Source organism: Hermetia illucens, chromosome 5, assembly GCF_905115235.1.
Source record: "Hermetia illucens chromosome 5, iHerIll2.2.curated.20191125, whole genome shotgun sequence".
NCBI lineage: Eukaryota > Metazoa > Arthropoda > Insecta > Diptera > Stratiomyidae > Hermetia > Hermetia illucens.
This window is the reverse complement of record NC_051853.1, coordinates 65,130,952-65,157,513: the sequence shown is the minus strand read 5'-3', so window position 1 is coordinate 65,157,513 and position 26,562 is coordinate 65,130,952. Positions and strand designations below refer to the sequence as shown.

General features: G+C 40.1%; 3 protein-coding genes and 1 pseudogene across 3 annotated transcripts; all 4 read left to right on the top strand.

The window, feature by feature from the left end:
- Positions 1–411: 411 nt before the first annotated feature.
- LOC119657710 lies at positions 412–1,020 on the top strand (annotated as a pseudogene).
- A 4,706-nt stretch (positions 1,021–5,726) lies between these two features.
- LOC119657650 (cecropin-like peptide 1) lies at positions 5,727–6,093 on the top strand. Its single transcript, XM_038064663.1, has 2 exons — positions 5,727–5,910; positions 5,972–6,093. Exons 1-2 carry the CDS (start codon positions 5,812–5,814, stop codon positions 6,074–6,076), a joined length of 204 nt encoding a protein of 67 aa, XP_037920591.1. The 5' UTR covers positions 5,727–5,811; the 3' UTR covers positions 6,077–6,093.
- Positions 6,094–16,162: 10,069 nt separating this feature from the next.
- On the top strand, positions 16,163–16,630 carry LOC119657342 (cecropin-like peptide 1). Its single transcript, XM_038064214.1, has 2 exons — positions 16,163–16,335; positions 16,396–16,630. Exons 1-2 carry the CDS (start codon positions 16,237–16,239, stop codon positions 16,498–16,500), a joined length of 204 nt encoding a protein of 67 aa, XP_037920142.1. The 5' UTR covers positions 16,163–16,236; the 3' UTR covers positions 16,501–16,630.
- Positions 16,631–21,363: 4,733 nt separating this feature from the next.
- Positions 21,364–21,816, top strand: LOC119657341 (cecropin-like peptide 1). Its single transcript, XM_038064213.1, has 2 exons — positions 21,364–21,532; positions 21,596–21,816. Exons 1-2 carry the CDS (start codon positions 21,431–21,433, stop codon positions 21,719–21,721), a joined length of 228 nt encoding a protein of 75 aa, XP_037920141.1. The 5' UTR covers positions 21,364–21,430; the 3' UTR covers positions 21,722–21,816.
- Positions 21,817–26,562: the final 4,746 nt, after the last annotated feature.

Sequence of the window (26,562 nt, the reverse complement as noted above, 5' to 3'; positions counted from 1 at the left end):
CACATCTAGGTACGATTGCTCCTATATAGTGTCCCGTATAGCTTGCTTAAAACTACTTTGAAGACACTTGAACACTACACTTGCTCCTAGCGGTTGTGTTTTCTTTTTGACCCTTTATGAAATCTTCTTGCTTAGAAAATGTCCTTAACTTGGGAATTCCCAAGCACTGTAGCCCTATCAGTGATTTCATAACCTATTAGCGCTTTATGCCTGTCAATATTTTCATATATGTATATCTGCCACTATGTATATTGGGTGACTATCTATTAACATGAAAAACAACTGCCAATTTTTATCAAACAGATACTGTAAAAATTTGCCGAACATCGGGATTCCCATTCCAGTAATATCTTTCTTATCACTTACTATAAAAGTCAGCGCCGATGAAAGATCGGTATCAGTTAAATTTTCACCTCCCAGTATTAAATCTTAACCCAATTCGCTTAAACTACCTGAAAACCCAATCAAAATGCAATTGACAAAACTTTTTATTGTTTTTACTATTCTTATTGTTGCATTCGCTGGTCAAAGTGAAGCTAGTTGGTGAAAGAAAGTCTTCAAGCCAGTGGTAAGTCGTACTTTTATATGACAATATAATCTTTTTACTCACAAAACTTTCCGTTAATTAGGAAAAACTTGGTCAACGAGTCCGTGATGCTACCATTCAGGGAATCGGAATTGCTCAGCAAAGTGCTAATGTTTTGGCAACCGTTCGAGGTGGTCCCCCACAGTGAATGTTTCCTTAAATTAATATATAGTTCTATTTGTTAATGTCTTCCTCTACCGTCCTGTATTTATGATAAATAAAGTATGTTCTTATTAATTACCTTATATAAATAGTTTTATTAATTTTGCTAGCACTCGCAGTACTCGTACTACTGTACTCGTAAGTGGGTTATTGGTTTCTAAATGTGTAAAAACAAAAGTTTCTTCAGTTTCCGGAATTTTTGATTAGAGTCACTCTATAAAGACTGAATTTTGTAAATCGCCAGTAATAATTCTCTGAGCTATCACATGGTTTCACGTTACTAATAGACCTGAACTGTTAAGTTAATATCTATTTACCTTTAACATAAAAAATACAAAACCAATCCTCCCGTTTCCTGTTGTTATTTTTTAAGAGTTCCTAAAACTTTACCATTAAAGATGAAATTGTTCCATATGAATGAGTCATCTTTCTTGCAATCCTTCATCATAGTTCAGGGTAGGTATCTGATAAACTGCCTCTAGTGTCGAGTTATGCTTGCGAATGTACATAAAAGTGCGAACACACCTGGCCACCAGTTTCAGTCACGCTGCTTTCAGTAAAGAAATGAACCAACGTCTGATGATGATCCTCTGCGTTGGACGTATTTGTTATAATTGCTTATTCTTGTTCATTTAGTTTCGCAAGCTATTATAATCCAAATGTTGACACAGATTTCATGTAATCTTAATTTCACAGCCATCGTACCCAGTGCACTATTTTTATATCTAGCTTTTAAACCGCAATGCAGGCGAACATCATCTTGAGTCTGTGTTAAGCCATCACTAAATATAGCACCTATCGTGAGATGGCCTCAGCGCCACCCAAACTACTCCTTCCCGGATTCCATGTAAGTTAGGTGGAGTACTACGCCAGTAAACAATTTTGCAACATTATCCATAAGCGTGGTATCTCGATAGTTCAACAATTCTGTATCCGCGCCTTTTTGTGCACTTTCTTTTGTATTTGAATTGTCTAAATTGTCTGAAGGAGAAGGATAACAAAAATGACCATTCGAATCGACTGGAATAAAGCAAGAAGGTAGAACTATCCAAGAAAAAACTAAAAATGGCGAAAGTTGGCGATGCACGCCACCTAAGTGCAGCTCAACTAAAGTGTCCCGTCGACATGCGCTTGTATGCCTTTGTACAATCCAGACTCGGGAACGAATGAGCATTCTTTTGAGCATTTCAGCTCACTACGTTTTACACGCTGTTTTCTGCAAACATTATAGTGAACCCCGAGTAAGTAGAGCGAGAAAACTCTAGGCCAATGCTCTACGATTGAGGAGTGAAGAAGCACTAGGAATTGCGCTGACTCAGATATCATATAGGCAATTCTCACCCAACATTAACGGTCTGGTCTAGTTATGCCTCAGGTTAAAGTTGCATAATTGGGCAAGGGGCATTTGTTGGATTTTGGTTGGTCATATTTAAAAGACAAGTGGACTGGACCGGAAATCAATCGAAGCAATAGCCCAAGAACCGTTCCCTGCGCTTCAGAAGTTGAAAATAGTACCACAAGCCATCACGTAATGCTTAGCTCATTACCCTTCTCTAATCGGAATAGGCCTTGGGCATGCATCTTCACCAGGAAGACCCTGCACGCATTTATGTGCCCGGAGCTAAGATTTAATGATGTGACCCTGATTAAACTGGGGCATGCGCTAACGGGGAACGTACACATCCCCTTGAATTAACTGAATCACGACCGATCAGCACCACCCAAAGAATTACAATGTCTGATGCCTATCGTCGCACCAAGAAAAGTGAACCCATTGATAGGCCGCGATGCATTGACTCTACTTTTAACTTATATCGCCCTACTACCTGACAATGGTTATGGACATTGTGACAAGGGACATCCAACGTCCAGCATCCTATACACCGCTTTATACAGATGATGTTTCGCTAGCGTCCAATAGCAACAATGTTCTCGAGCAACTTGTCTAAAAATGGAATGATCGCTTCATGCTACACGGTCCCAGATTCAATCTGAGTAAAACAGAATTTTTGACTACCGATCCCCATGAAGCAGGCGATGGTAAGCGGCCAAAAGGCCGGCCAAAACAACGGTGGCTTGGTGCACTGGACGGTGATTTAAAGACATCGCGACTACATCCAGATCAGGCCCTTGATGAAATAAAATAGCGAACCCGACCACGCGCCCGACCCCGCTTGTGAACGGAACAAAGACTAAAGAAAAAGAGGAAGATGCATTAAAGTATCTGGTCTGATTACAGCAGGATACCATGCACTCTGAATCTCGCTGTAGACATTCCCTACCCCTTCAAAAATCCCAAAACGCCCGACTGAATTTGGTCAGCTTATCGAAAACAAACTTCCGAATGGCTCAGTGGTTAGCACCCTAAGCTGCCGCTACACCCGGTCGCGGTTCAAATCTCACTGATGGCAGAGGGATTCGTATCGTGACTGGAAGCCAAGCAAGCTGCTCGAGTTTTTTAAGAAAATGTGAAAGGAACTTGCAGGGTTCGCAACCACTCACAGAGTCAACACAATTCTTGTCTATTTCCTAAGGGATTGGAAGGATTCAAAAATTACAATGATTCCTAAATGTGGAATGGACCAAACGCATGTTGCGTCCTACACGCCCATAAGTCTGCTACCCATCCTTTCAAAGATGTCCTCATAACTAGTACTTCCATGTTTAGTGAAAATCAGAGTGATTCATCACAATCAGCGTGGCTTTCGAGAGATGCGCTAGACAATCGAGGAAGGTCACAGGATCGCCTCTGAAATGAGTAGTTGACTGGAGGATGAACTATTGCTCAACTGTCTTTTTGGATGTGGTGCAATCCTTCGACAATGTGTATCTCACACAGGTGAAGTTTGATTTTTAAAATAAAGCAGCTGCTTCCAGCACAGTTTCATGGAATTTTGGAATCTTGGAGGGCAAATTCAGTGTTAAATACAAAAGCTTCAAGACTTGCGAGTACAAATTGCAAGCTTGTGTCCCTTAAGGCACCGTTCTTGGAGCGACACTATGCCACTATACCTCGGATCTACGAACTGATTCTAACGTGGTTATCTCAACGTTTACTGCTGGGAGGCCATTGAATAGGCAATTTTATGGGTAGTAGATAGGTTGTTAGGCCTCAAAGACCTGAGCGCATGGAGCTGCGGCTCCTCACTAAACTAGCCAACTATCAACACAACGGAAGTTTATCTGCTAAGAATTAACATAATGGCCTCCGTGCAATCCAGGTTCTTTAGATGTACACCGCTGTGGTCCGTCTCATCCTAACGTATGGATCTATTGTGTGTTGGCCGGCGCTGCGCAAGAAATACAATGGACCAAATTTAACAGGATCCAAAGAATTCACGTTCAGGTGCTATGAAGGTCATGCAGTGCTGTCCGAGAGGTGCCCTTGATATACTCTTCTCCTCATTCTCCTCATTCCGAACCTTCATAATAAATATGCTGTATTGCTTAATGCTGTCAGATTCCGTGGGTGCGGGTTTTAGACAGCAAACGGGAGGAGTAATCAGGGAAAGGAGAAAATGAGGATTTAGTTACCCATCCGATTGTCTAGAAATACAAGAAATACAATTTCTCCTTTGAATCCAACCCAACCTCCGAAGTACGCATATCTGCAAATAAATAAAAGATTAGTAAAGCAAAATGTTTCCAATTTTTATTTTAATGATCATAGCTTTACTCAAACACTCTCACCCAACGATATTGACAATTTTTCCAAAATTTATTTTGTTTTATTATACTTTTATTAAGGTTCCTCACTTTTAAGTTCATATTTTTGACAGCTGTGAATGAGTACCTGAGTCAAATCAGGGTAATAATCTCGGGCGAGCGCAATGCTGACCACATTGCCTCCTAGTGTACCGTTACGGTCTTGAATGAAGTGCTCTAACACACTTCAAGGCTCTGATCCAATATGGATTGTTGCACCAACGATTATTATTATTAAAGAACTATTAACTGTTCGGAATGCAAATATATTAAAGTATAATTGCTGCTCCCAAACAGCCTTTAATTTTCTTGTATGATTATTCTTGGAAATAATTTAGATATATTCTAATAACAAAATTGAAAAAAAAGTTTGTAAAGTACGTGTAGGGACTCTGTTTTTCATGCTCGAAATTAGAAAGACGGGACCGAAATTGTAAAAATATTCATCACATCCCTCTCCATCTGCAAAGTCTGAAATTATATTGTATTATCCACCGGTATTCCAATATGGGGAACATTGCTTACTCTAATTAGTGCCATTATCAAAGCGACGCTGGAAACAGAAATACGAAACATTTCCTTGGTCAAAAGCGAAAAAATATGAGGTTATCGCATTGCTGAAAAAGGACCAATAAGTCTCAAGAGTCGTTAAATGGGAAACTTGAGTGAAAACTCGGATGGTGGACTCTCTCCATACCGATTGAAACATTCAGAGAAAACTAGTAAATCGAATTAACAGGGAATGAAGAAAAATGGCTGTAGTTTGTGGGAAAATACTTTTTACAAACAATATTGATTCCATTATTAAATTATGAATCTATTATCGAACAGACGTTTATCAATATACATGTGCCAATATTATATTTACAAATCATCCATTTGTATAATTCTATCTTATTTCAAAACAGCAAAAGCATCTGATCGTAAACCGTTTTTACTCCATATTCATATAAATAACTATAAGACGATGGGTATTCCTTCAAAATTCCCCTTCTGTAATTATTTCATGGCCGCACATGTAGGCACAATATTCATAAATGCTGTACATTCATAGGTGTCGGGAAATAAGTTACAAATGAACGTAAAAACAGCAGCACCTCAGGATTGCTCCAAGTTCCGACAAAGGTGTCTTGAATTGATTCATCCGCGTTGAAAACGTGTCGTCGAATTCGGGGCTTTTTAAAATACTCACCATTATCGCAAACAATCTTTAAACACGGCCGGTGTCGTTATCTACGTTTATTTGCAACTTTCTATAAAAACGTGCTGCCCGTGCACAAACGATATCAGTTCAATATCAAACTTTCGAGTATCTCAAGATAGCTCAAGCTAATTCCAAATCGCTAACAGAAATCAAAATGAATTTCACTAAACTTTTTGTTGTCTTCACCATTCTTATCGTTGCTTTTGCTGGCCAAAGTGAAGCTGGCTGGTGGAAGAAAGTCTTCAAGCCTGTGGTAAGTCTCCGTAATTCCGTAAGGATTATCTGCATTAACAAAATTAACTATTTCATGACAGGAGAAACTTGGTCAGCGAGTTCGTGATGCTGGAATTCAAGGAATCGCAATTGCCCAACAAGGAGCCAATGTTTTGGCTACGGTTCGAGGTGGACCACCACAATAATTGCCATCAAAGAAGAGAATGTAGTTGTTCCTATTTATTCAACTTAATATTACAATAAATTATTTATTTAACAAAAATTCAAACTATTTTATTGTTTTATTTGTTTATAATTTTCCCGGTAACATTTTGTTGATATAATTATGCAAGCCAAACATCCGCCAGTTCGTAATAAATCTACTGATAAGGTCTGATTGCTAAGCATCTCAGATGTTTCAATATGATTTTCTGGTGGAAGTTTTGATGTGCTTTGGATGTGACTGTGGAATTAGTAACCAACTTTGGATTTTAATTCCCTAACTAACGATAAACGATTAAGTTGGAGGAAAATGAAAGAATGGCAAACAGTTCTTTGGAACTTTCAACGATTTCATGGTTGCCCCGGTGGTTGCCTATCTTGAACGTAGCCCACCAAAGTGTGTTTAGGAATTCTTATATTATCCAAGCGCTACACATGGGCAGCGCACTATAAGCAATTTTATTATAATGTATGCAATTAGACCTGACAAGAAAGAGGGTGAATGGGGTGATTCCATCAAAGCTTGATTTTTTTCGGGGGCTCGGAATATACATTTTAATAGTTAGTTTTCACCTCAGTTTTTTCCACACAATATTCATAAGTTCAAACTTTTTCGCTACAGATTTTTCCCTGCGTTATCTACCATTCAAAACCATAAGGTTCGCTTTTAGAATATATGTAATAAAAAAATAATTTAGCAAAGTTAATGGAACCTTTGTTGAATCTTCCAAAACCTTATGTGGCTCCTGAATTTACGAAGTGTGAAAATTTTTCCACAATCTTTTTTTTAATGTTGTCAAATTTGCCAAGTGGATCCTAGATGATCTCTATGCCAATATTTTCAATCTGCCTACCTCAACCTTTTCGACATTTCAGATAAACATCGTACTACATCAATGTGCTTACATGCTATGTTCAACAGAACTTTTTGTAACTTTCCACCTACTTCAAGACGAATACCTTGCGTCCTTTTAACTGGAAGGGAAGACATCCATGGATCCATGAGCGCGAGAGAAAGAGATTCGGTGCCTGAAATTCATTTTGGGCATCATATTGCATTACGCCCTGAATAGGTGCTCTCCACCCGATTACGGCAAACGGCAGGCGCAAAGGGAAGCTATTTTTCTCTTCATCGATAACTGTCCTACAGATTAGGGGTTAGGTAGGATTGACAACCCTACATGGAAAACCAAAGTTACGGAGCCACGAAAGGAGCCTCGGACTCGATCGAATTTGCAATGACGAGCCCAGCCATGAAAACGGAATAACGATTTGAGCACTTTCTCATGGAACGTGCGCTCCTTGTACAGAAAAGGTGCAGCTAGTCCATATCCTGTCTAGCTGATAAAATAGCGTCGCAAGTGATGCGCTAAACATAAATTATAGCGCCCAACCAGTAAACCATGTGCTGGGAGTTCATTAAAGAACATGCCCTACAGAGGAGATTGAAGAGTCGGAGAAGGATACCTTCTACGAGGCGAAGCCTGTCCCAGGTATGACATCAAAATCACACTTGAAGATTTTAACAGCCAATATACAGGGGATACGTTGGCTACGATACCTTACACAATACCACCAATAACAACAGAGTACATATCATCGAACTGGCAGTATCACACAGAATAATTGTAGGAAGTACCTAGTTTGCGCGGAAAACGGTTCACAAACATACGTGGATCTCTCCAGTTGGGACCACTTTCAACCGAATTGACCACGTGTTAATCGAATGCGGTCACCTTTCAGTCTTGATGAATATCAGAACGTACATGGAATCCAATATAAGCTCGGACAATTATCCCGTTGGCAGGGTCCTCCGAGCCCGATTAACCGAATGAACACTGAATCCATCTATAACAGAGTCCTTCGGAACGGACGCAATAACCGCAGCTATCAGACGTCCTGAAGAGGAAGTGTTGATGCTTGATCTTCACAACCACCTGAAAAACGTTATCATTGTTCTTGTCACAGACATACTTGGCCTCAGTCACGATAAAGTCAGAACCACTGGTTCGACAATGAATGTAAGCTAGCAACGGAATTTTAATTTCGGAAAAAGAAAATCCGGGAGAACCAACAAGCCTGTGGACTCTAGAAGTACACGGAGCAACTGCACCAGGTGTGGGAGTTTCTCGAATAAGTCAGCGGAATGAAGCTTTATACACCTCTATGCTCGTCCTGCCGATGCAAAGAGGAAAATCTGATTTCTAACTGTATAGGTATATTGGAGCGATGGTTGAGTACTTTAGGAATTACTCAATAACCAAAAATATCGGTTAGTTAGCAGTTCCGCCAACCGAAGACGAGAGACAAATGTAGCCACCACCAAGCACGGAAGAAACAGTCCGTGCAATCCATCGTCTTAAAAACCACAAGTCCCCAGGAGCCGATGGAATTGTAGCCGAAATGGTTAAATATGGAGGCAACAACTACACTTAGCGGTTCATCTTATGCCCAAGATGTGGAACAGCGAATCAATGCCTGACGATTGGCAACGAAGCATTATCAGTCACATACATAGAAAGAGAGTGCAGTGCAACAATTATAGAGGTATTCCATTGCTAGGTACCATCTATAAGATAGCCTCCGCTATCTTACTAGTCCAAATAACCGCATATGCCTAGAACATCATCGGCCCATACCAAAGAGGCTTTACTCCAGACAAATCAGACCCAGATAAGATTTTGTCCGTGCGGCAAATGATATTGGAATATGGCTGTCAGTTGCACCATCTTTTCATTTACTTAAGGCCGCCTATGATAGTGTCGTCAAGGTAAAACTTGACACGGCGTGAGAGAACTCGGTGTCCTGATCAAATTAATACGACTGGCTAGGCTGACCCTGCCCTACCGTGCATCCTCTTTATCGTGGCCCTGGAAAAAATAATCGGTGATGCTAATGTTAATGCGAGAGGCACTATCTTCTTCAAGACCACCCAACTACTAACCTATGCTGACGTTATTGACATCATGGGAAGAACCACTCGAGATGCACAATCTATCCAGATCGAGCAGGCAGAGCGAGATTTTGGGCTGCACATTAATGAAGGTGAGACGACGTGCATGGTGACAAAGTCAGCACTAAAGAACAAATAAGCGACAACATCAAGTCGCACTGGTCAAATGAGAACAATAAGGTCTAAGGTCGAAAATCACAACTGCCAACAACTGCGATAAGCGGATCGTTCATTCCGTGTGGGCGAAGATGATCCTGCCCGGAAAGTCTATAAGGGCAATACCTATATTAGAAAAAGAAGGATAAAGCATGGTAGACCCTGCCTAACATGGAGCGATGGCGTAGGCTAGGACTTTTTAGGGATATCGAATTGGACCTCGGCACCAAACGGGGATGTCTGGAGTTTCTTACTAAGCCAGGCCTGAACCGGATTCCGGTTGTTGTTCATGGCTTCCTTTCCCCAACTCACTCGGTGGCTAATAGATCATCATTAGGCAAAAGTCTTTGGCTTTGTCTTTGTCTGTTCTTCGTTCCCGCATACAGCAAATAATACCATTGTACGTTGGATTCAAAAGTTAACATAATCGCCATCGCTGTCGGTTCCTCTCTATGCTTCGACTTCCTTACCCCGCGATTTTTCGAAATGCTTGCAGTATTCCTCTATTGTTTTGCGTCTGATAGTTCAAGGACGACCCACTCGTCTGCCATCCTGGCCGGAGACTACTCTGCCCTCTGTCGCACTTTAACCCTTTTCCATAATCTTGATGACCATCTTCTTCTTCCATTCATTGAAAGATCTCAAAATCCCAGGATTCCCACATAAGTGGAAGTAGCAGTTCTTCAGAAATTATTTGAATCATCACGCCAAATTCCTACAATCTTTTTGTCACAACACACACCAGCTTCGCGTCCACGTTTCCGCACTTAGCTGAATCTTGTGGTGTCTTTGTGGGACCTGGCCGATAACTACAGTTTCACTTCGCCTGAGATAAGACACTTTTGATGGTAATTCAGTGTTCATCGATACTCTTGGGCGGATTGTGTAGAGTCTTTATCGTTTGTGAGATAAGAAAATTTTCTCAATACTGAATAGCGGTAGGATCGCAAGGGCAGCCCACATTGTATTTAGGGGGTCGGCATTCTGTTCCCATGCGGTAAACCAAATCACGACATGCAAGCGAAGGTAAGTCACAATTAGATGATAAGCTCTTTCGAGATAGATGTTGGTACCCCCTTTGTTACATTATACTATACCAGCCGATAAATTTCAATTTTTTTTAAACGCCTTATATAAGAAACAGGGATACAATAAATGCATTCGTAACCCTCAGCTCATCGGAATCTCGCAGATCTTAATTTTTTCAAGGAGATATGAACGTGGGAACTGTTAGCTCAATACCGTAATGAGATTAGACATTGCTGCGCCAGGGATAAAGATAGGAGCATCTAGCGCATTCTAGCGCATCTAGGGCATTCTTCTGAAACATCGCATAGTATTCGGCGTATGTTCGTTCGATTATTTAACTGAAGTGAAGCGCAGAGACCTTTCGATAAGGAATGCGGCAATGATATGGACCAAGTACTCCATCTCGTAGAATTGATGGCATTTTTCGCATCGGGTATTATTACTGATGTTCCTTAGTGCCTTTCCAAGCAGTTTGCTGGAAATTCGGAAGAGGCGATGAAACCACACCCTGGAATGCATCATTTAAGCGCGGTCACCGGGCTTCCGGTTTCTGACTAGTAAGCTCAGTTATAAATTTTTTTGTGAACAGTTTATCCCAATACGAAAACTCAGTGGGTCCAACTTTCGTTTACGTAACAGCGACCTCACCGTTCACTCACTTTTATCAATTATTGTGAAATAAGGATTTGGCAGTGAGATTGATGGTATTAAATTAGAGGATGTCAGGAAGTCCTTTGCCGTGATGTGTAATGCAGGATCTGAAAACTCTATACTACCCATTGATGTAAGGCGATCACTAACCACTTGATAGTCCATGATATGGGGACAGACATTTTCCGAACCATCGATAAAAGAAACATTTTTCCACCAGGAGTTCCGTGAATAAAATTTCTAAAAACTGTTAGTGTTTTTGTCCTATTTTATCCACATCTTGGTCTGCACCAAAATTAACCACAGGTGAACACCCATTGGAGTCATTGCATGAAATTCCCGTAATTACTCATGTGTACATACCTCCTTTGTATCGGACTATCTCTAAAATTTGATTTATTCATTCATATTCAGCGTACATAGGTATCTATGAATGAATGCGGTTCGGTTATTCACAAAAGTTTCTCGTATTGAACTGTTTATTCAAATACGAGTATTACGAAAACATAAACAATAACAAATAAACTGCTGCGTCAGCGAAATAGTAATGAAACTCTAAACAATGAAATCCAAAAAGATCAATTCATAGGAATTGAACCACATCCCGCGGAAATGGGGACTTTTCAGTTTTTCCCTACTATCGCCAAGCGAGTTGCAATGTTATTCAATTGGTTACTTTGTATAAAAGTTCAATGACAACGAAGAGATATCTGCCAGCATCTTATCTCTTGAGTCATCTCATGAGTACAAGCTTTGAATCATAGTATACTATATGTAGATACATATGCTCGTTTGACTTGTTTATTGGGCTTCGCTTCGGGAAAAAAACTCGTTTTGTTGAACGTTTTAAGAGTATCTTGGATATCTTTGTTCTTGTGCACAGATTTAGATTGCATCAATAGTATATTGCAAGGAATGATATTAGAATTTAAAGGGTAGCGAATAGTACATATGATTCGTAAAATTGAACTCCATATTTTGATCAACCTGATCATTTATAAATATATTTACTTTATCAAAACTGCACAGTTTCGACGATAGATACATTTAAGCGGAAGCTTTATCTTTGTGGCGAAAATGACTAGCTTTATGCACCATTTTTTCAGAACTCATGGAGCAACCGTTATCAAACTTTTTTCCATTTTATAGAGCATGGTCCATTGAATTCTTTTGACCTTGAAGTGGAAAGTGTGCGTAGTGGATTTTTTATGCATTTTAGCGTTTCCTTTTGTTACCCTTTTTTGTTCCAAGTTGCGAAAAACTGTGAGATTAGATAATTTATCCGCATTATGAATATGTTTGTTATATTCCCCCGGACGGATCGGACGGATCCTTGTTGTGTCCCGTTATTATTCATGTGGATAGCTCTTACAGTACAATTAGTTCTAAGGGAAAGGAGAATAACTTGTGCAGTTGATTTAGCGCATTTTAGTGGCAAATCGATGCAAATGGTTAGTTTTGTTAAAAGCTTCTAATTTAGAAAAACCTGAAAAATGAAATGCAATCAATATATCAATAGTAATATACTTGGATTTGCTGACACCATTTGTTCACGAAAAATATATCAAATGCTCGGTAATGTTTTACTGATTTCAAAAACAGAATAGAAAACTTTTTAGAGCACACAAAGCATGTCGAAATCTTCACAGCAGTGACAATCTAAGTGTGGGCATCATGGAAAAATCTAAACGCAAAAGAGAGCATTACTATCTATAGGACCGAAAAAGAACCAAAAGCAATTTCAATAAGGTTCAAAATGTTCAAATATAGTTGTAAAAGTATTTTAGTAAAAACGGTAATGTACTCTAAATGTCAAATATAAATAGTTGCAAGAATATTTTAAGGAATTCGCTTTGATTTCCCTAATATTTTGAAGTTGCGTTTAGTTTGTTATTTTTTCATATTTCACAGATATCAGAAAAAGATTCTGGTTTGTTTAAGTTCAGAATCTGACTAACCCTAAAAAGGTGTTTGCTTTGGTTTTTCTTTACTTTTTCATATTTTTCAACTATCTGAAATGTAAACTTAAACAAGTGGGAAAACCGGAAGCTGGGCGCTTCAGGTATGAAGGGATTTGTTTGCTTCTTCTATGAGTATATTTGAGTATAGAACTAAGGTATCTCAAGGTAAATTCGCGCGAAATTGCTAAGTCTGAACTGCTATAACTTTGGCGTTAATGGCCAGATTTTCATGAATTTTGGCATGTGTATGCGAAATGTGATCATCCATGGTAGTGCTAGTCCTAGGAAGAATTTAAGGTGGGTTTTCTAGTAAATTTCTAAAAGTTGGTAATATACTATTAGTAAAATTAATGAAACGCAGATATCGGAATGGGACATCTTTTGAGGCCTAAATTTCACCTAAGCGCATTTCGGAGTTTAGGGTTGGGTAGCTTCCGAAAATGAGTCCTGTCTCACTTCAAGTGCGTACATTTTGACTCCTTACTCATGTACTTTGCAATTCATACCAAAACTAATGTCAGTTTCTAATCGAGACCTTTCATTTGATACCCTACACGACTATTTCTGGTGATTTTTTTTAAATCCCCCTTTTCTACGTATGGGGAGCCCCCCTTTAAACTCCACCTAAATTTATATCACTCACTGTATGCGTGGGATTTCATAGTTTCCATCTATCTGCCAAATTTTGTTCAGATCGGTTTGGCCGACAGACAGACAGACATTGAATCGATTTTAGTAAGGTTTTGTTTTACACAAAACCTTAAAAATGGGGTTATTTTTTTTAAATATGCAGATTTTCTCCACAGTTTTTATATAAATACTATTTATTTCCTTTTCTATCATTGAAGCCATTTTGGGCCAATGACACCAATTACGTAGCTAAAAATATCGACTCCAGGTAAAGCTAAAACAGCTTGTCGTGGTCCGGATCTATCCTTGTTTTCATTCAGGAATCTCCATATTCTGATAAATAAAAAATGCACCAAAGGTAACTAATGTCGTTGTCCAGTACAAATCAGTGAAACCGTTTTAGGAAGCACTATATAACCGACTGTTAGCCGCCATCAGATCCTTCCAAATACTCGTGGCGTTATGCATTGGACTAGCAACAGCAAAAATCAAGCTCTTCAAATCAATATAATCAATTCAATATAATTACCTTCAATCAAATTAATTGTCTGTGTCGAATTTACTGAACCCGCGCCTCATCTGATGCATTACGATATTCGGCTTACCACTCATCTTCCCTTCTCAAGCATTTAGCATGACATGCAGCCGAGTCGTGGTTAACAACGTCGCAAACTGAATGTATCGGAGTTCTTCGATATTGCTGTGGACTTCGCTATTGACGTCAAGAACTAAAGTTAGAAGTTTTTCAACCAACCTTTTTTAAGGTTTTGTTTACAAAACAACCTTATTAAAATCGGTTCAATGTCTGTCCATCTGTTCGTCTCTCTGTCTGTTTGCCTATCCGTCTGTCTGTGACACACACTTTTCTCAGAAATGGCTATACCGATTGATACGAAATTTGGTGAGAAGGTGGGAACTGTGAACGCTCAGACATGCAGTGAGTGATATCCTTCTACGTTGAGACTTAGGGGGTGCAAAAGGGGGTGTTAAAAGTTGCAGTAGCTCAAAGTTGACTTTACCATATAAATTTGCTGCAACTAAATATCAATATTACACTGAAGTGAGTACTGACATGCTAAATGAACATACATAATGGGGTAACTATAAATGGGACAGTTCTGCATATATACTCACAGTAGAAGCTAACAAAACCTTTCATACCTGAAGTGCCGAGCTTCCGGTTTCTCGATTTGTTTTCATTTTATAAATGGCGCGAGGTCGAGGAAGATGATATCCTTGCATTCAAATCAAAGGTACTTTCGGTCGCACTGAGTGCCGATAGCTGCATTGTTCCATCGCACACCCCACTTATCTAGTCTAAATCAGAAATCAATCTCAATATTTCAATTATCTCGAATAACTTTCACATCTGCTAGCTTCAATGTGGTTTCCATATTTTGTACTCGATCGATGTGCGTGAATTGAATTGTTAAGCTCAACAAGGTGTGCGACCAAGTGCCAATCCCTTTTTTTCTCGTGATAACTGTCGTAAAGTTCCTGTCAAATTTTGTTCTTGTGAGGTTCGGGACTTGCAGCACCCCCGGTTGCTTCCTATTTACTGTTTTCTTTCATGGGATCTACCAACCGGCATTTGCAACGAGCGGTGGCATCATACAGTAACAGCTAGAATTCAGTCAGTATCTCCAATGTGAACGTCCCGAATATCGGCTCCGGAAAAGTTAGTACCATGACCACTATAAATTTCAAAGTACAGACTTCGCATTACAGTAAACCGAATTGCTCATCAGCTCCAAGGGTATGAGTATAACCTCCGTGACTATACATAAAAAAACGTAAACGTACCCTTTTAAAATCATTGTACTCGGGTTTTTGACATTCATATCTTGAAATGGTTAGCATAGTATACGCAACAGCAGGGGGGGGGGGGGGGGCAATTGATTCAAATACGTTTCAAGATCCAAATTTCACTCTTAGGTAAAAGCCTTCTTGGTAGCTACTAGTAACTTTCAACGATGTAGTTTTGTATATTTACCATTATATTCTGACTTTTCCATCTTGTTGCAGCGGGAAAAATACTGTAAAATAAAATTTTAAATTATAGTGTGCGATATACAGCAGATATTTATATTCTGTTGCCACTTTTTAACGTTGGAATCTTGTTTATGCTGTGTACAAGTAGCTGGTATATATAGATCTCCAGAAATCACCGAAACTCTCGGAAGCGAACAGTCAGCCAAATTCTTGACAGTTTTGACATTGTACGGGTCCCGTACAATGTTAATATTGTATCTTTTCTAAATTGGTTTCAATTTCTGGAGCAATTAGAATTATCATGTAATATTTTCAATAGCTAGGTTTAAAATTGATGCGGAATTTTTGGAAAAAAAATATTTAGCGCACTTTCTGAATTTATTGAGCAAATTGTTCTATTGGAATTTCAATATGTGTATGACAAAAGTACATATGTATGTATGTATATCTCTCAGAAAATGTCATAGCATTTTAGGTGCTTTCCATAAGTTCCCCGTTTCCGCCGGTACTCCTCTTTCATATGCGGATCTCCATAAAGAAATATAGTTACAAACTATCAAAACATTATAAGAAATCACTAAACTAAGTTGTAATTATTTGACGTAGCTTACAGAATCGGTACTTTTCAGTATGTTATTGCTATCCTCATGCACCTCTTATCAGCTAGTTGCATTCTATAAAAGCTCAATGTGGATGCAAAAACCGCATCACTCCCGTGTTTCTAAGCATTTCAGTTCGAGTCTTTGCATAATCTGTGAAGCTGGAAAACAAAATGAATTTCATTAAGATTTTATTTGCTTTCACCATTCTTATTGTTGCTTTCGCTGGACAAAGTGAGGCTAGTTGGTTCAAAAAAGTGTTCAAGCCAGTGGTACGTTCGTTTCATGGAGGAGGAAGTATTGCTAGGACTCATTTTCTTTTTTTATTTTAGGAAAAAGTCGGTCAGAGAGTTCGAGATGCTGGAATTCAAGGGCTAACCATAGCCCAGCAAGGAGCTAATGTTTTGGCTACGGCTCGAGGAGGACCACCGCATTAATGACTGAAACTAACAGGTTCAAGGATTCATATTTGGTTATGTTTGCTAACTTGGATGTTTCACATAACAAATTCATTTAATATGAATAAAAAGGAATAATAATAATAAAATAATAAATTGTATAAGAAAATGAATCTTATCATTTACTGTGTGACTAACTGACTGTGATTATCCTTCGGTGAAGATTGAAATAGTGTTTTTGATAAGTATTTCCCAAAACTGCAAATCAACTTTTGGTATTCTCTAAAACGCTATCGGTTTTTGAAAGATTCGGAGTGTTCTACTGTGTTACATATTCATATGAAATGATGCAGGTGGAAAATAGCATTTAGAGCTGCCAGCAGGGCTTCCTGCAGCAACCCAATAATATGTTTGGAAAAACTTAAAATAAATAAACCAAGTTCCAAGAAAGAAAATGAACCCATGAGATACTGAAATCGAACGCAGCTTCCGCAGTAAACTGAAAGAATAATGCACCATCTGTGAGAAAGTGGATAGGTTCAACACCTGACCACCATTTTCTGTTACTAGCGTAAGATTCTCTATCAGAAATGAAATCTGTGGAAATTCTGACATTAATCAAGCAAGATAATTTTCAAGGGAACAAATGAAATGATATCAATTTCTGTTAAAGTGCAAAAATTGTTGGAATATTGGAATACATTTTTCCAAAGATTAGACATTAAATACCCGCATGACTGGAAGTTTCATTATAGCGTCACAGCCCGTTTCAAGCATTGGCTTCCTGAATGCATTGCCGCCAGTCCTTTTGGCTCCATGACCACGTCTGTTAGTTTCTTATTTCTAATGATATATCACTGCCGGTGTCGACTGAGATCTCTCCTCTCTTCCAGGGTATAGTTTAGGCGCAGCGTACCTTTGGTTTCCACAGCGATTTCCCCCTCCCCCGCTTAAGGTGAGAAACCACATTGGAAAAATTTTTTTCACGTACAAATTATTCGAAATTCAATCAAATGTGGACATTATATTAGTCATATTCCGTAAAATTTTTTAAGATTTTTTTTGAAAGGGTTGAGCTAAAAATAAAAGGGCCTCAATATTCCGCTGAACATCGTAATTGGAGTTCTGCAATAGCGGGACATGTAGCAAACTTCAATGCACCTCAAAGGCATCCTTAAAAATATAATATCATCCCAAATGTTGTTACATATTCTTGGTAATTTTGTAAAAGAACACACCTCCAAATTTCATAATGAACGATTTATTACTTTTTGAACTAGAATTCCCACAAATTCTAAAAACGTGGTTTTGATTGAATAAAAATTGTTTGAAAAATGTCCTTTCGGATATAAAGACATTTATCACTCTTAATTACGAACACAACAAATACAAATGCACTCATACAGGGGACTGCCGCCAAATGTTTAGGAATACACTACAGATTTTGTAAGAACATAGAGCAACTACCTCCTGGGCGGAATCTAAAGGCCCATTTTAAAAGTGTTACAAAAAAACTATAAAATTTACCAACTTAAGATGTTACACGTTTCTTTATAGTAGAAAGGTGTACGTGATGTATGTATGAGCGTGTATGTGTGTTTGAATTGGGGGAGAAGAAAGGTCTCTGAGTGCTCAGACTCTAGTGGTCCAGTGTACTCGATTTCCCTGTCTAACGGAATATCCCGAATTCGTTTATATACCGCAGGATTTCCGTTAGTGGCTACAGTTGCAGCACATCAGCACCAAAAATCTGATGTCTGATGCGTCCATAGGCGGGGCACTCGTATAGAAAATATTGTGTGGATCTCCCTTATTCATTACAGGATGGATACGTATCATATTGAAAAATTCCTATTCTGAACATATGCCCAGCTAGTTAATTATGGCTAGTCAGAATGCCCACAATACTCCTGAAAGTCGAGTTGATAAACTTTGCAGTATGTTTGTTTGCTTTTGGCACTAAAAGATTGGTGTGTTTAACGGCATTAAGGCTCAGCCACCAGTCATTATTGGAAGCTTGTTCCCAGGTTTTTATAACAGCAGTAGCCGAGGGGCACCAGGTGGTCAATGAATGGTATAGGCCTCAGGGCGAAATGTGGATTGATACCCACGATGGAGCATAAAACCGCCTGCTGAACCAACACCAACAGCTCTACTACCACACCCTTCTCCCCCTCGACGTGGTGACCACTGGCAGCTCGAAAAGCTGCAGAGGGAGAAGGATAAAGGTGAGTCTCCCGCGCCTAAAACCGGGACATATTGTACGAACTGGTTGGGTAGGACTGATAACTCTACACGGAAAACAACTTATTACGAAGTCACAACAGGAACCTCGGACTGGACGGATAATACAACGACGAACCGGCAACGACAACGATTTGCGCATTTTTTCATTGAACCTGCATTCCCTGTAGGTTTCTTAGTCAGCCGAAAAATGAAACCTGCTGTTATCGGCTTTGAAAACATAAGCGAACGGCTATGCACTCTGCGCTTGCGAGGCAAATTGAGAAATATAATCCTCATTAACGCCCCTACAGAGGAGACTGCAAGGTCGAATAAGGATACCTCTACGAGGCAGTAGAACGAACCCTCGAAGCCTGTCCCAGATATGATATCAAAATCATACTTGGGGATTTTAATAGCCAAGTAGGGACTGAGCCCGTATTCAGGCGATACGTTGGCTCCCAAAGCTTACACCAAAATACAAATGATAACGGACTGCGGATCATTCAATTAGCAGTGTCACATGAAATGATTGTTGGAGGTACCTGGTTTGTGCGGAAAGCGGTCAACAAACATACAACGGGACTAATTTCAACCCAATTGAGGACGTATTGATCGAATGCCGCCACCTCTCAGCCTTGATGAATGTCAGAATCACTATCTCATTGGCACGGTGCCCCGGGTTCGAATAACAACGCCACCCAGAATCACCTCTCACAATCAGGTGAGAGTTAACACGGAAGCCATCCACAACACAGTCCTCCGCAACACCTATAAGAGGGAATTTGGACGCCGCAATAACAGCAGTCAACAGAGGTCCTGGAGGTGAAGCATCAACAAATGATCTTTACAACCACATGAATAATTGACACGACCACAAACATACTTGGCCCCAGCCGCAAAAAGAATCGGAACGGTTGGTTTGACGATGAATGTAAGCTAGCAACGGAACGGAATAATGCCGCACTTCGAGTAATGTTGCATTCTCAAAGGACGCAGGCACGCACAGAGACTTATCAAGAACTCTGGCGAGCGGAGAAACGACTTCACAGGAAGCCTGGGAGAACCAACAAGTTTGTGAACTCGAAAAGAACAGGGAAGTTTTACCAACAAGTCAGCAGGATGAAGCCTTATACACCTCGATGCTCATCCTGCCGAGACAAAGAGGGAAATCTGATTTCCGACAAAATGGGCATATTGGAGTGATGGGTTGGGTACTTTGATGAACTACTGAGCAAACAGAACATCGGCGAGTTGGAGGTCCCGTCAACTGAAGACGGCGGACAAATACTGCCACCAGAAGAAACAGTCCGTGCAATTCATCGACTTAAAAATCATAAGTCGCCAAGAGTCGATGGAATTACAACCGAATTGGTTAAATATGGAGGCAACCAGTTACACCAAGTGGTTCATCAACTTGTGTTCAAGGTGTAGGACAGCGAATGAATGCCTAACAACTGGCAAAGAGGCATTATCTGTCTCATAAAAAGGGAGATATCACACAGTGCAGCAATATAGAGTTATCACGTCACTGAGTACCATCTATAAGATATTGTCCGTTATCTTGCTAGGTCGGATAGCCCCATTCGCCCAGAACATTATTGCCCATACCAAAGAAACTTCACTCCAGGCAAATCAGCAACAGATCAGAATTTCCCTCTGCAGCAAGCGATGGAAAAACTGTTGGAATATGGGCATCAGTTGCACCATCTCTTCATTCATGCATGCAAAAGGGGGGTATCAAATGAAAGGTCTCGATCAGTACTTTCCGGAGCCGGTCTTAATTTTGATATTTATTGGAAAGGTGGGGAGTCAGTCAGTCAGTGTCAATATCACTTGAAAATGGATATTCTCACATAATATAATATATGCATATATTAGTGCTACGTACCAGTGGGACAAATGCACACTCAAATGTCTTTATAAAAGTAATACACAAAACTGTTCATACCTGAAGCGTCCAGTTTCGGGTTTCCCGACTTATTAATGACTTTAATGACTTTAATCTGCTAGAAAAAACGAATGCGGACCACTTGTTGATTCAAAAAGTTAAAAAATGGTTTGAAGCCAATTGATACCACAGAATGCTTAGCTACAATAAGTAACGAATGAAGAATGAAAGTTCACCACCCTTAAATAAGAAACAAAATGGTGACACATATTGGTTTGAACAGATGTCCTAGCTCAATCCTAACAACCCCCCAAGTTATACATGCTGTATTCATTTCAACAGATTGACGAATCCGAATATTGTGACAGCAACTTTAAGTAAAACTTTTCCAGATCCTCCGCAGATGGTCAAGGTTGGCTCCGTCTTCCTCCAGGAAAATTGTCCAAAATCATTCGAGTCTATACTGGAACTTATTGAATTCCAATTCTTGCAAAAATAACACTGGTAATGATACATATTATTCAAGTGCTGAAATTTCGATTACATAATTTAATTTGGGCTGGAAATATTAATGTTTACTCTAATTTCAATATCGCGTGTTAACAAATTATGAATATACAATAGCGTAAACAGTTACCGCTAACCTTTTTTATCGAAATATTTGTACAGCAGTTAGAAATATCTTATCAATTTCATGTTTTGCGGGATTTTTTTTCACTTTGTTTTGCCAGCTGCAGAAATGCATAATTTTCTACCTATAAATATAAAAGATCGCTAATGAGGTGAGTCGCTCATCAGTTCAAGTTCAGATACTTGGATAACTTCATTGAAAGATAGTTTCATTACTTACATACAATGGATTTCTCAAAACTTCTCCTCATATTCAGTATCCTTCTGGTGGCATTTGCCGGTCAAAGTGAGTCAAAAAGTTGGTGGAAGAAAGTTTTCAAGCCAGTGGTGAGTGAAAAGGTTTTCAGAATTGAAATTACATAGTTTACTTGGTAATTTACTACAACTTAGGAACGTGCTGGTCAAAGGATTCGTGATGCGTCGATTAAAGGCCTAGCAGTCGCACAACAGGGAGCTAATGTTTTATCAACCATCCGAGGAGGACCACCAGTCGTTGCTCCGCCACCACAAGTTTAGAAAATAACTATGAATGGTTTTTTTTTTTAATATAGAAATGCGCTTGGTTTAATTTTGTTCAGTTAAACATAACAAAACTAATCCCTCCTTACACTCGAACGAATGTCTTCTGCGAGAATATCAAAGCAAAAGTGAGTCACTCCTAACCACTGCTGAAATATATATTTAAAAGTCAACCAAATTTCACTTCCTTATTAATGTATAAGGACTGGTCCAATTTTCTTAGAATAAAGAATACTTACTTTGCTTAAGCTTGAAGATCTCCTTTCTTCCATCCAACATTTAACTACGAATTCTCACAGTTATCCTATTTTTTTCAAATTCAGATTGGATGGCTCCGGTGTTCCCTTATTTTCTTAGCTCCTTTCACTTTTAACTGAAACAGATGCATTTCATAATTATGGGCAAGATGAAAGCATTCAAAGGTATCTAAGTAGTGGAGCATGCCGCATGAACTTACCGTTAAATAGAGGAATGGTTGTTGGAAGACCAATTGGAAACCAGAAGTTTGTATAAAGCTTTTGTGTTTTTTATATAAATCTGAAAAAGTAAGAAGAAAACACTTCCGAAATCCACTTCGAATGAATTTCAGACTATTAAGAGGGGATCGTCACCCATATTTAAACCTAGAAAATCAATTCAGGAAAATATGAATAAATTTGCGTATATGGGGAGCCCTCCTTAAATTCAACACAAAATGGCGCCACTTGCCAAATGTAAAGAGATTTATAGGCTACATATTCTCGCCAAATTTCGTGACAGTTGGTCCTGCCGTTTCCTGGTAAATCGGATGTAACAGACAGGAAAATGAAGTTCTAGATGCTGCTCTAAATTCGCTGAAAGTAAGACCCTAGGCCCGGATGGAATTCCGAATATTGCCTCAAAAGTAGCACCCAGGACAGCACCACGTATGCTTACCTAAGTGCTTACAGAATGCCTTAAAGAAGGAGAATTGCCCGAGTAATGGGAACTACAAAAGCTGATACTTATTCCGACACCAGGTAAATCTTTGGGTAACCCCTCCTCATATTGACCGATATATTTCGTCAACACCATTGGCAAACTATTTGAATGAGTTATGTACAACAGACTGCGCGCTTTTGCGGAAAAGGAAGGATGCTTTTCTGATAAGCAATTCGGATTTCGTAAGGGGAGGTCAACCGTCAACGCAATCAACAGCCTAGCTTGAGCTACAATACAAAATGACAAATGCGTCGCACTGGTGGCTCTCAATGTAAAAAATGCGTTCAACACTGCAAAGTGCACGAAAACCGTAGAGGCTCTAGCTAAAATACAAGTAACGAAATACATTGTGCGCATCGTTGTTGAATTTCTTCTTGAGGGATGACTTTTTTGCGATTCGTACGATGAACTGAAATTTCTCCCGATAACGTGCGAGATGCCACAGGGTTCTCTCTTTGGTCCTTTACTCTGGTTAATTATGTACGATGGAGTGTTGACACTAGGCTTTCTTAACAGCGTAACGACCATTGACTTTGCCGATTATATCGGGCGCAGACTTCCTTTGTCACTGTGCGCTGTTGGTGGACATGCACCACGAAATCTCTTTAAAGTCGTCAGGAAAAATGTCCACCTGTGCAAACGACACACTTGCAATTGTTTTCGAGGACATTGCCGACAATCGCATTCGCGCACTTCTCCCAAAATATCGCAAAACTACTACTGAAAGTAGTTTCTTGCAGCCAGTTAAGCGCGATGTGCAGCACCACATCAACACTACCGACTCCCGGATCTTTTCAAAGGTGCTTCTCCTGTCACCCCAGAAGCTAGCTGTTGCAAAGAAAGAGTTCGAAATCTCATGAAATAGGGTATTTGCAAACCTTGTTGGTAATCTCGACTCCAAATGGTCGTTAAGTCAAACGGGGAATAGAGGACTTGCGGAGATTACAGGCGTCTGAATGCTTAGACAATTTCGGACCGATACCCATCCAGGACTGCCATGTTTTCACGACCTTAGATCTGGCCAAGGCGTATCACTAAATCCCTGTTGTTCCCGAAGACATACCGAAAACGGCTATCAGAATGTCTTTTGGCTTGTGCAACGCTGCACAAACATTTCAGAGATTCATCCACTCTGTCCTACGAAACTTCTGTTTCGTTTACATGGATGATGATTTGGTCGCCTCTTCTTCCGGATCTGAGCATTTGGACCATTTCGAGTGCATTTTTCAACGTCTCCTTGAGGCCAGGCTCATTCTAAACATTGACAAATGCAAATTCCTACAGAAGCAGGTGAATGATCTGTGGAGGTTCTTGGGCATGTTAAACTTCCATCGTCGTTTCCTGCCCAAGACCGCTCATCAGCAAGATATCCTCAACTCTTACTTGTCTGGGCCCAAAACGAAAGACTCCCGTGAGGTTGCGTGTTCTACTGAGGCCGTCCGGGCGTTTGAAACCGTCAAACAACAGGCGGTATTTTAAATTCTATGTTTCATAAATGACCGCTTTCAAACGCCCTCCACACTATGCAGCTAATGTCAAGATTAACTAAAATCCAGAAAGTACTTATCAGATTTTTTCATTTGATACCCAACATAGCAAGATGAGGAAAAATTTTACGCCCCGGGTTTTGCATGCATACTCCTTCTCCTTAAGCTCAACGATTAGTTGCTTTCCAAAAAACCTTAACAATATATCCAAACATAGTGAAAACCTTTAAATGTAACCAATGTTGAAAATAATTTCTAATTTTCTTCTTAATAAACGAATGGTCGTTAATAACACAAGTCGTGCACACTATTCTCATGGATTCGTGGAATACATAGCGTACTAATAAATAGAATAAAGGGAAAAGCAAGAGATCTCATTCCGTCCTAAAAACTTCCAGTACTGCAAATGGGGGGCATTTGATTTGCCAACCAAGTATGTAAGAGGCAGAACTGTGGCGCTAGGGGCTAGGGGCTATTTTCATGAAAATAACCTCATTTTAAGGCAAAGGGTAACATAGGTCCCAGCACGAAACGTAGGTTGGTACCCACGATGGAGCACAAAACCTAGCAAACGCCTGCTCAACCAACACCAACAGTTCTACCACCAAACCCTATCTCCACCTCCACACGTTGATCGCTGGGAGTTCTTTCTTAAAGAAAAACTGCAGACGGAGAAGGATGAAGGCGAGTCCCCGGCGCCTAAAAACGGAACAAATTGTACCAACTGATCCTCCAGGTTGGGGGTTAAGCTGACTCCCCTACACGGAAATCTAATGTTACGAAGCCACAGAAGGAGCCTTGGACAGGATGGACTTTAAAACGACGAACCCGGCATCAACAATGGAATAACGATTTGCACATTTTCTCAGGAAACGTGCGCTCCCTATACTGACCGGATGCTGCTTAGCAGCTAGCCGATAAACTGTCTCAATATAAGGCTGATGTAACAAAGCTGCAAGAGACGCGTTGGACAGGGACCGGTTTCCTGAAGAAGAGCCACTAGGTATAGTGGTAATATATTGTAGCAACCATCCAGTAAACCCTGTGCCCGGAGTAGGTTTTCTAGCCAGCCAAAAAGTAAAACCTGCTATTTCAAAATATAAGCGAAAGGCTATGCACTCTGAGTTTGCGGGGCAGATTTAGATATATAAACCTCATAAACGTTCACACCCCTACAGAGGAGACTACAGAGTCGGAGAAGGATACCATCTACGAAGAAGTTAGGCAGACCCTCAAAGCCTGGCCAAGTATATGATATCAAAATCAGACTTGGAGGTTATAACAGTCAAATAGGGACAGGTCCCATATTCAGGCGATACAATGATAACGGACTGCGGATTATCCAATTAGCAGTATCGCATGAAATGGTTGTTGGAAGTACCTGGTTTGCGCGGAAAGCGGTCCATGGGGCTTTCCAGACGGGACCACTTTTAAGTAAATTGACTACATGCTGATTGACCGCCGCCACCTCGATGAATGTCAGAACATATATGGGGCCAATATAGACCCGGATCACTATCTCGTTGGCATAGTGCTCCGGGCTTGAGTTACAATACCGCTTACAATCCTCTCTGACAATCAGGTGAGGGTGAATAATGAAGCCATTCACAACAAAGCCCTCTGTAACACCTATAAAGGGGAAATGGATGCTGCAATAGCTGCAGCTAAGAGATGTCCTAGAGGTGCAGCATCAACAAATGGTCTTTACAACCACCTGAAAGGCGTTATATTTAATACGACCACAAACATACTTGACCCCAGTCGTAAGAAAAGTTGGAGCGACTGTTTCGACGATGAATGTAAGCTAGCAACGGAACGGAAGAATGCTGCAGATCAAGTATTGTTGCATTCTCAAAGAACACGGGCACGCGCGGAGACTTACCACGAACTCGGTCGAGCGGAGAAGTGACTTCAAAGACGGAAAAAGGAAGCCTGGAACAACTAACTGGTCTATAAACTACAGGGAGCTATCGTTTCATTATCGGTTCATTAACTGGTGCTCAAAGGAAATCCATGTCTGACGACGGGCACGAGGCATTATCTGTTCCATAAATAAAAAGGGAGATATCACGAAGTACCACGTTGCTGAGTAATATCTATAAGATATTCTCTGTTGGAATATGCACATCAGTTGCACCATCTATTCACTGACTTTAAAGCCACCTATGATAGCATAGGCAGGGCAAAACTGTACACGGTCATGAGAGAATTCGGTATCTCGACGAAATTGATAAGACTGTTTAGGCTGACCCTGACCAATGTGCGAGGCTAGATAAAAGCAGCAGGATCACTCTCAAGACCATTCAATATCAACAAGGGTCTAAGACAAGTTGATGCCCTATCATGCGTCCTCTTTAACCTGGCCCTGGAGAAAGTGATTCACGATGCAGC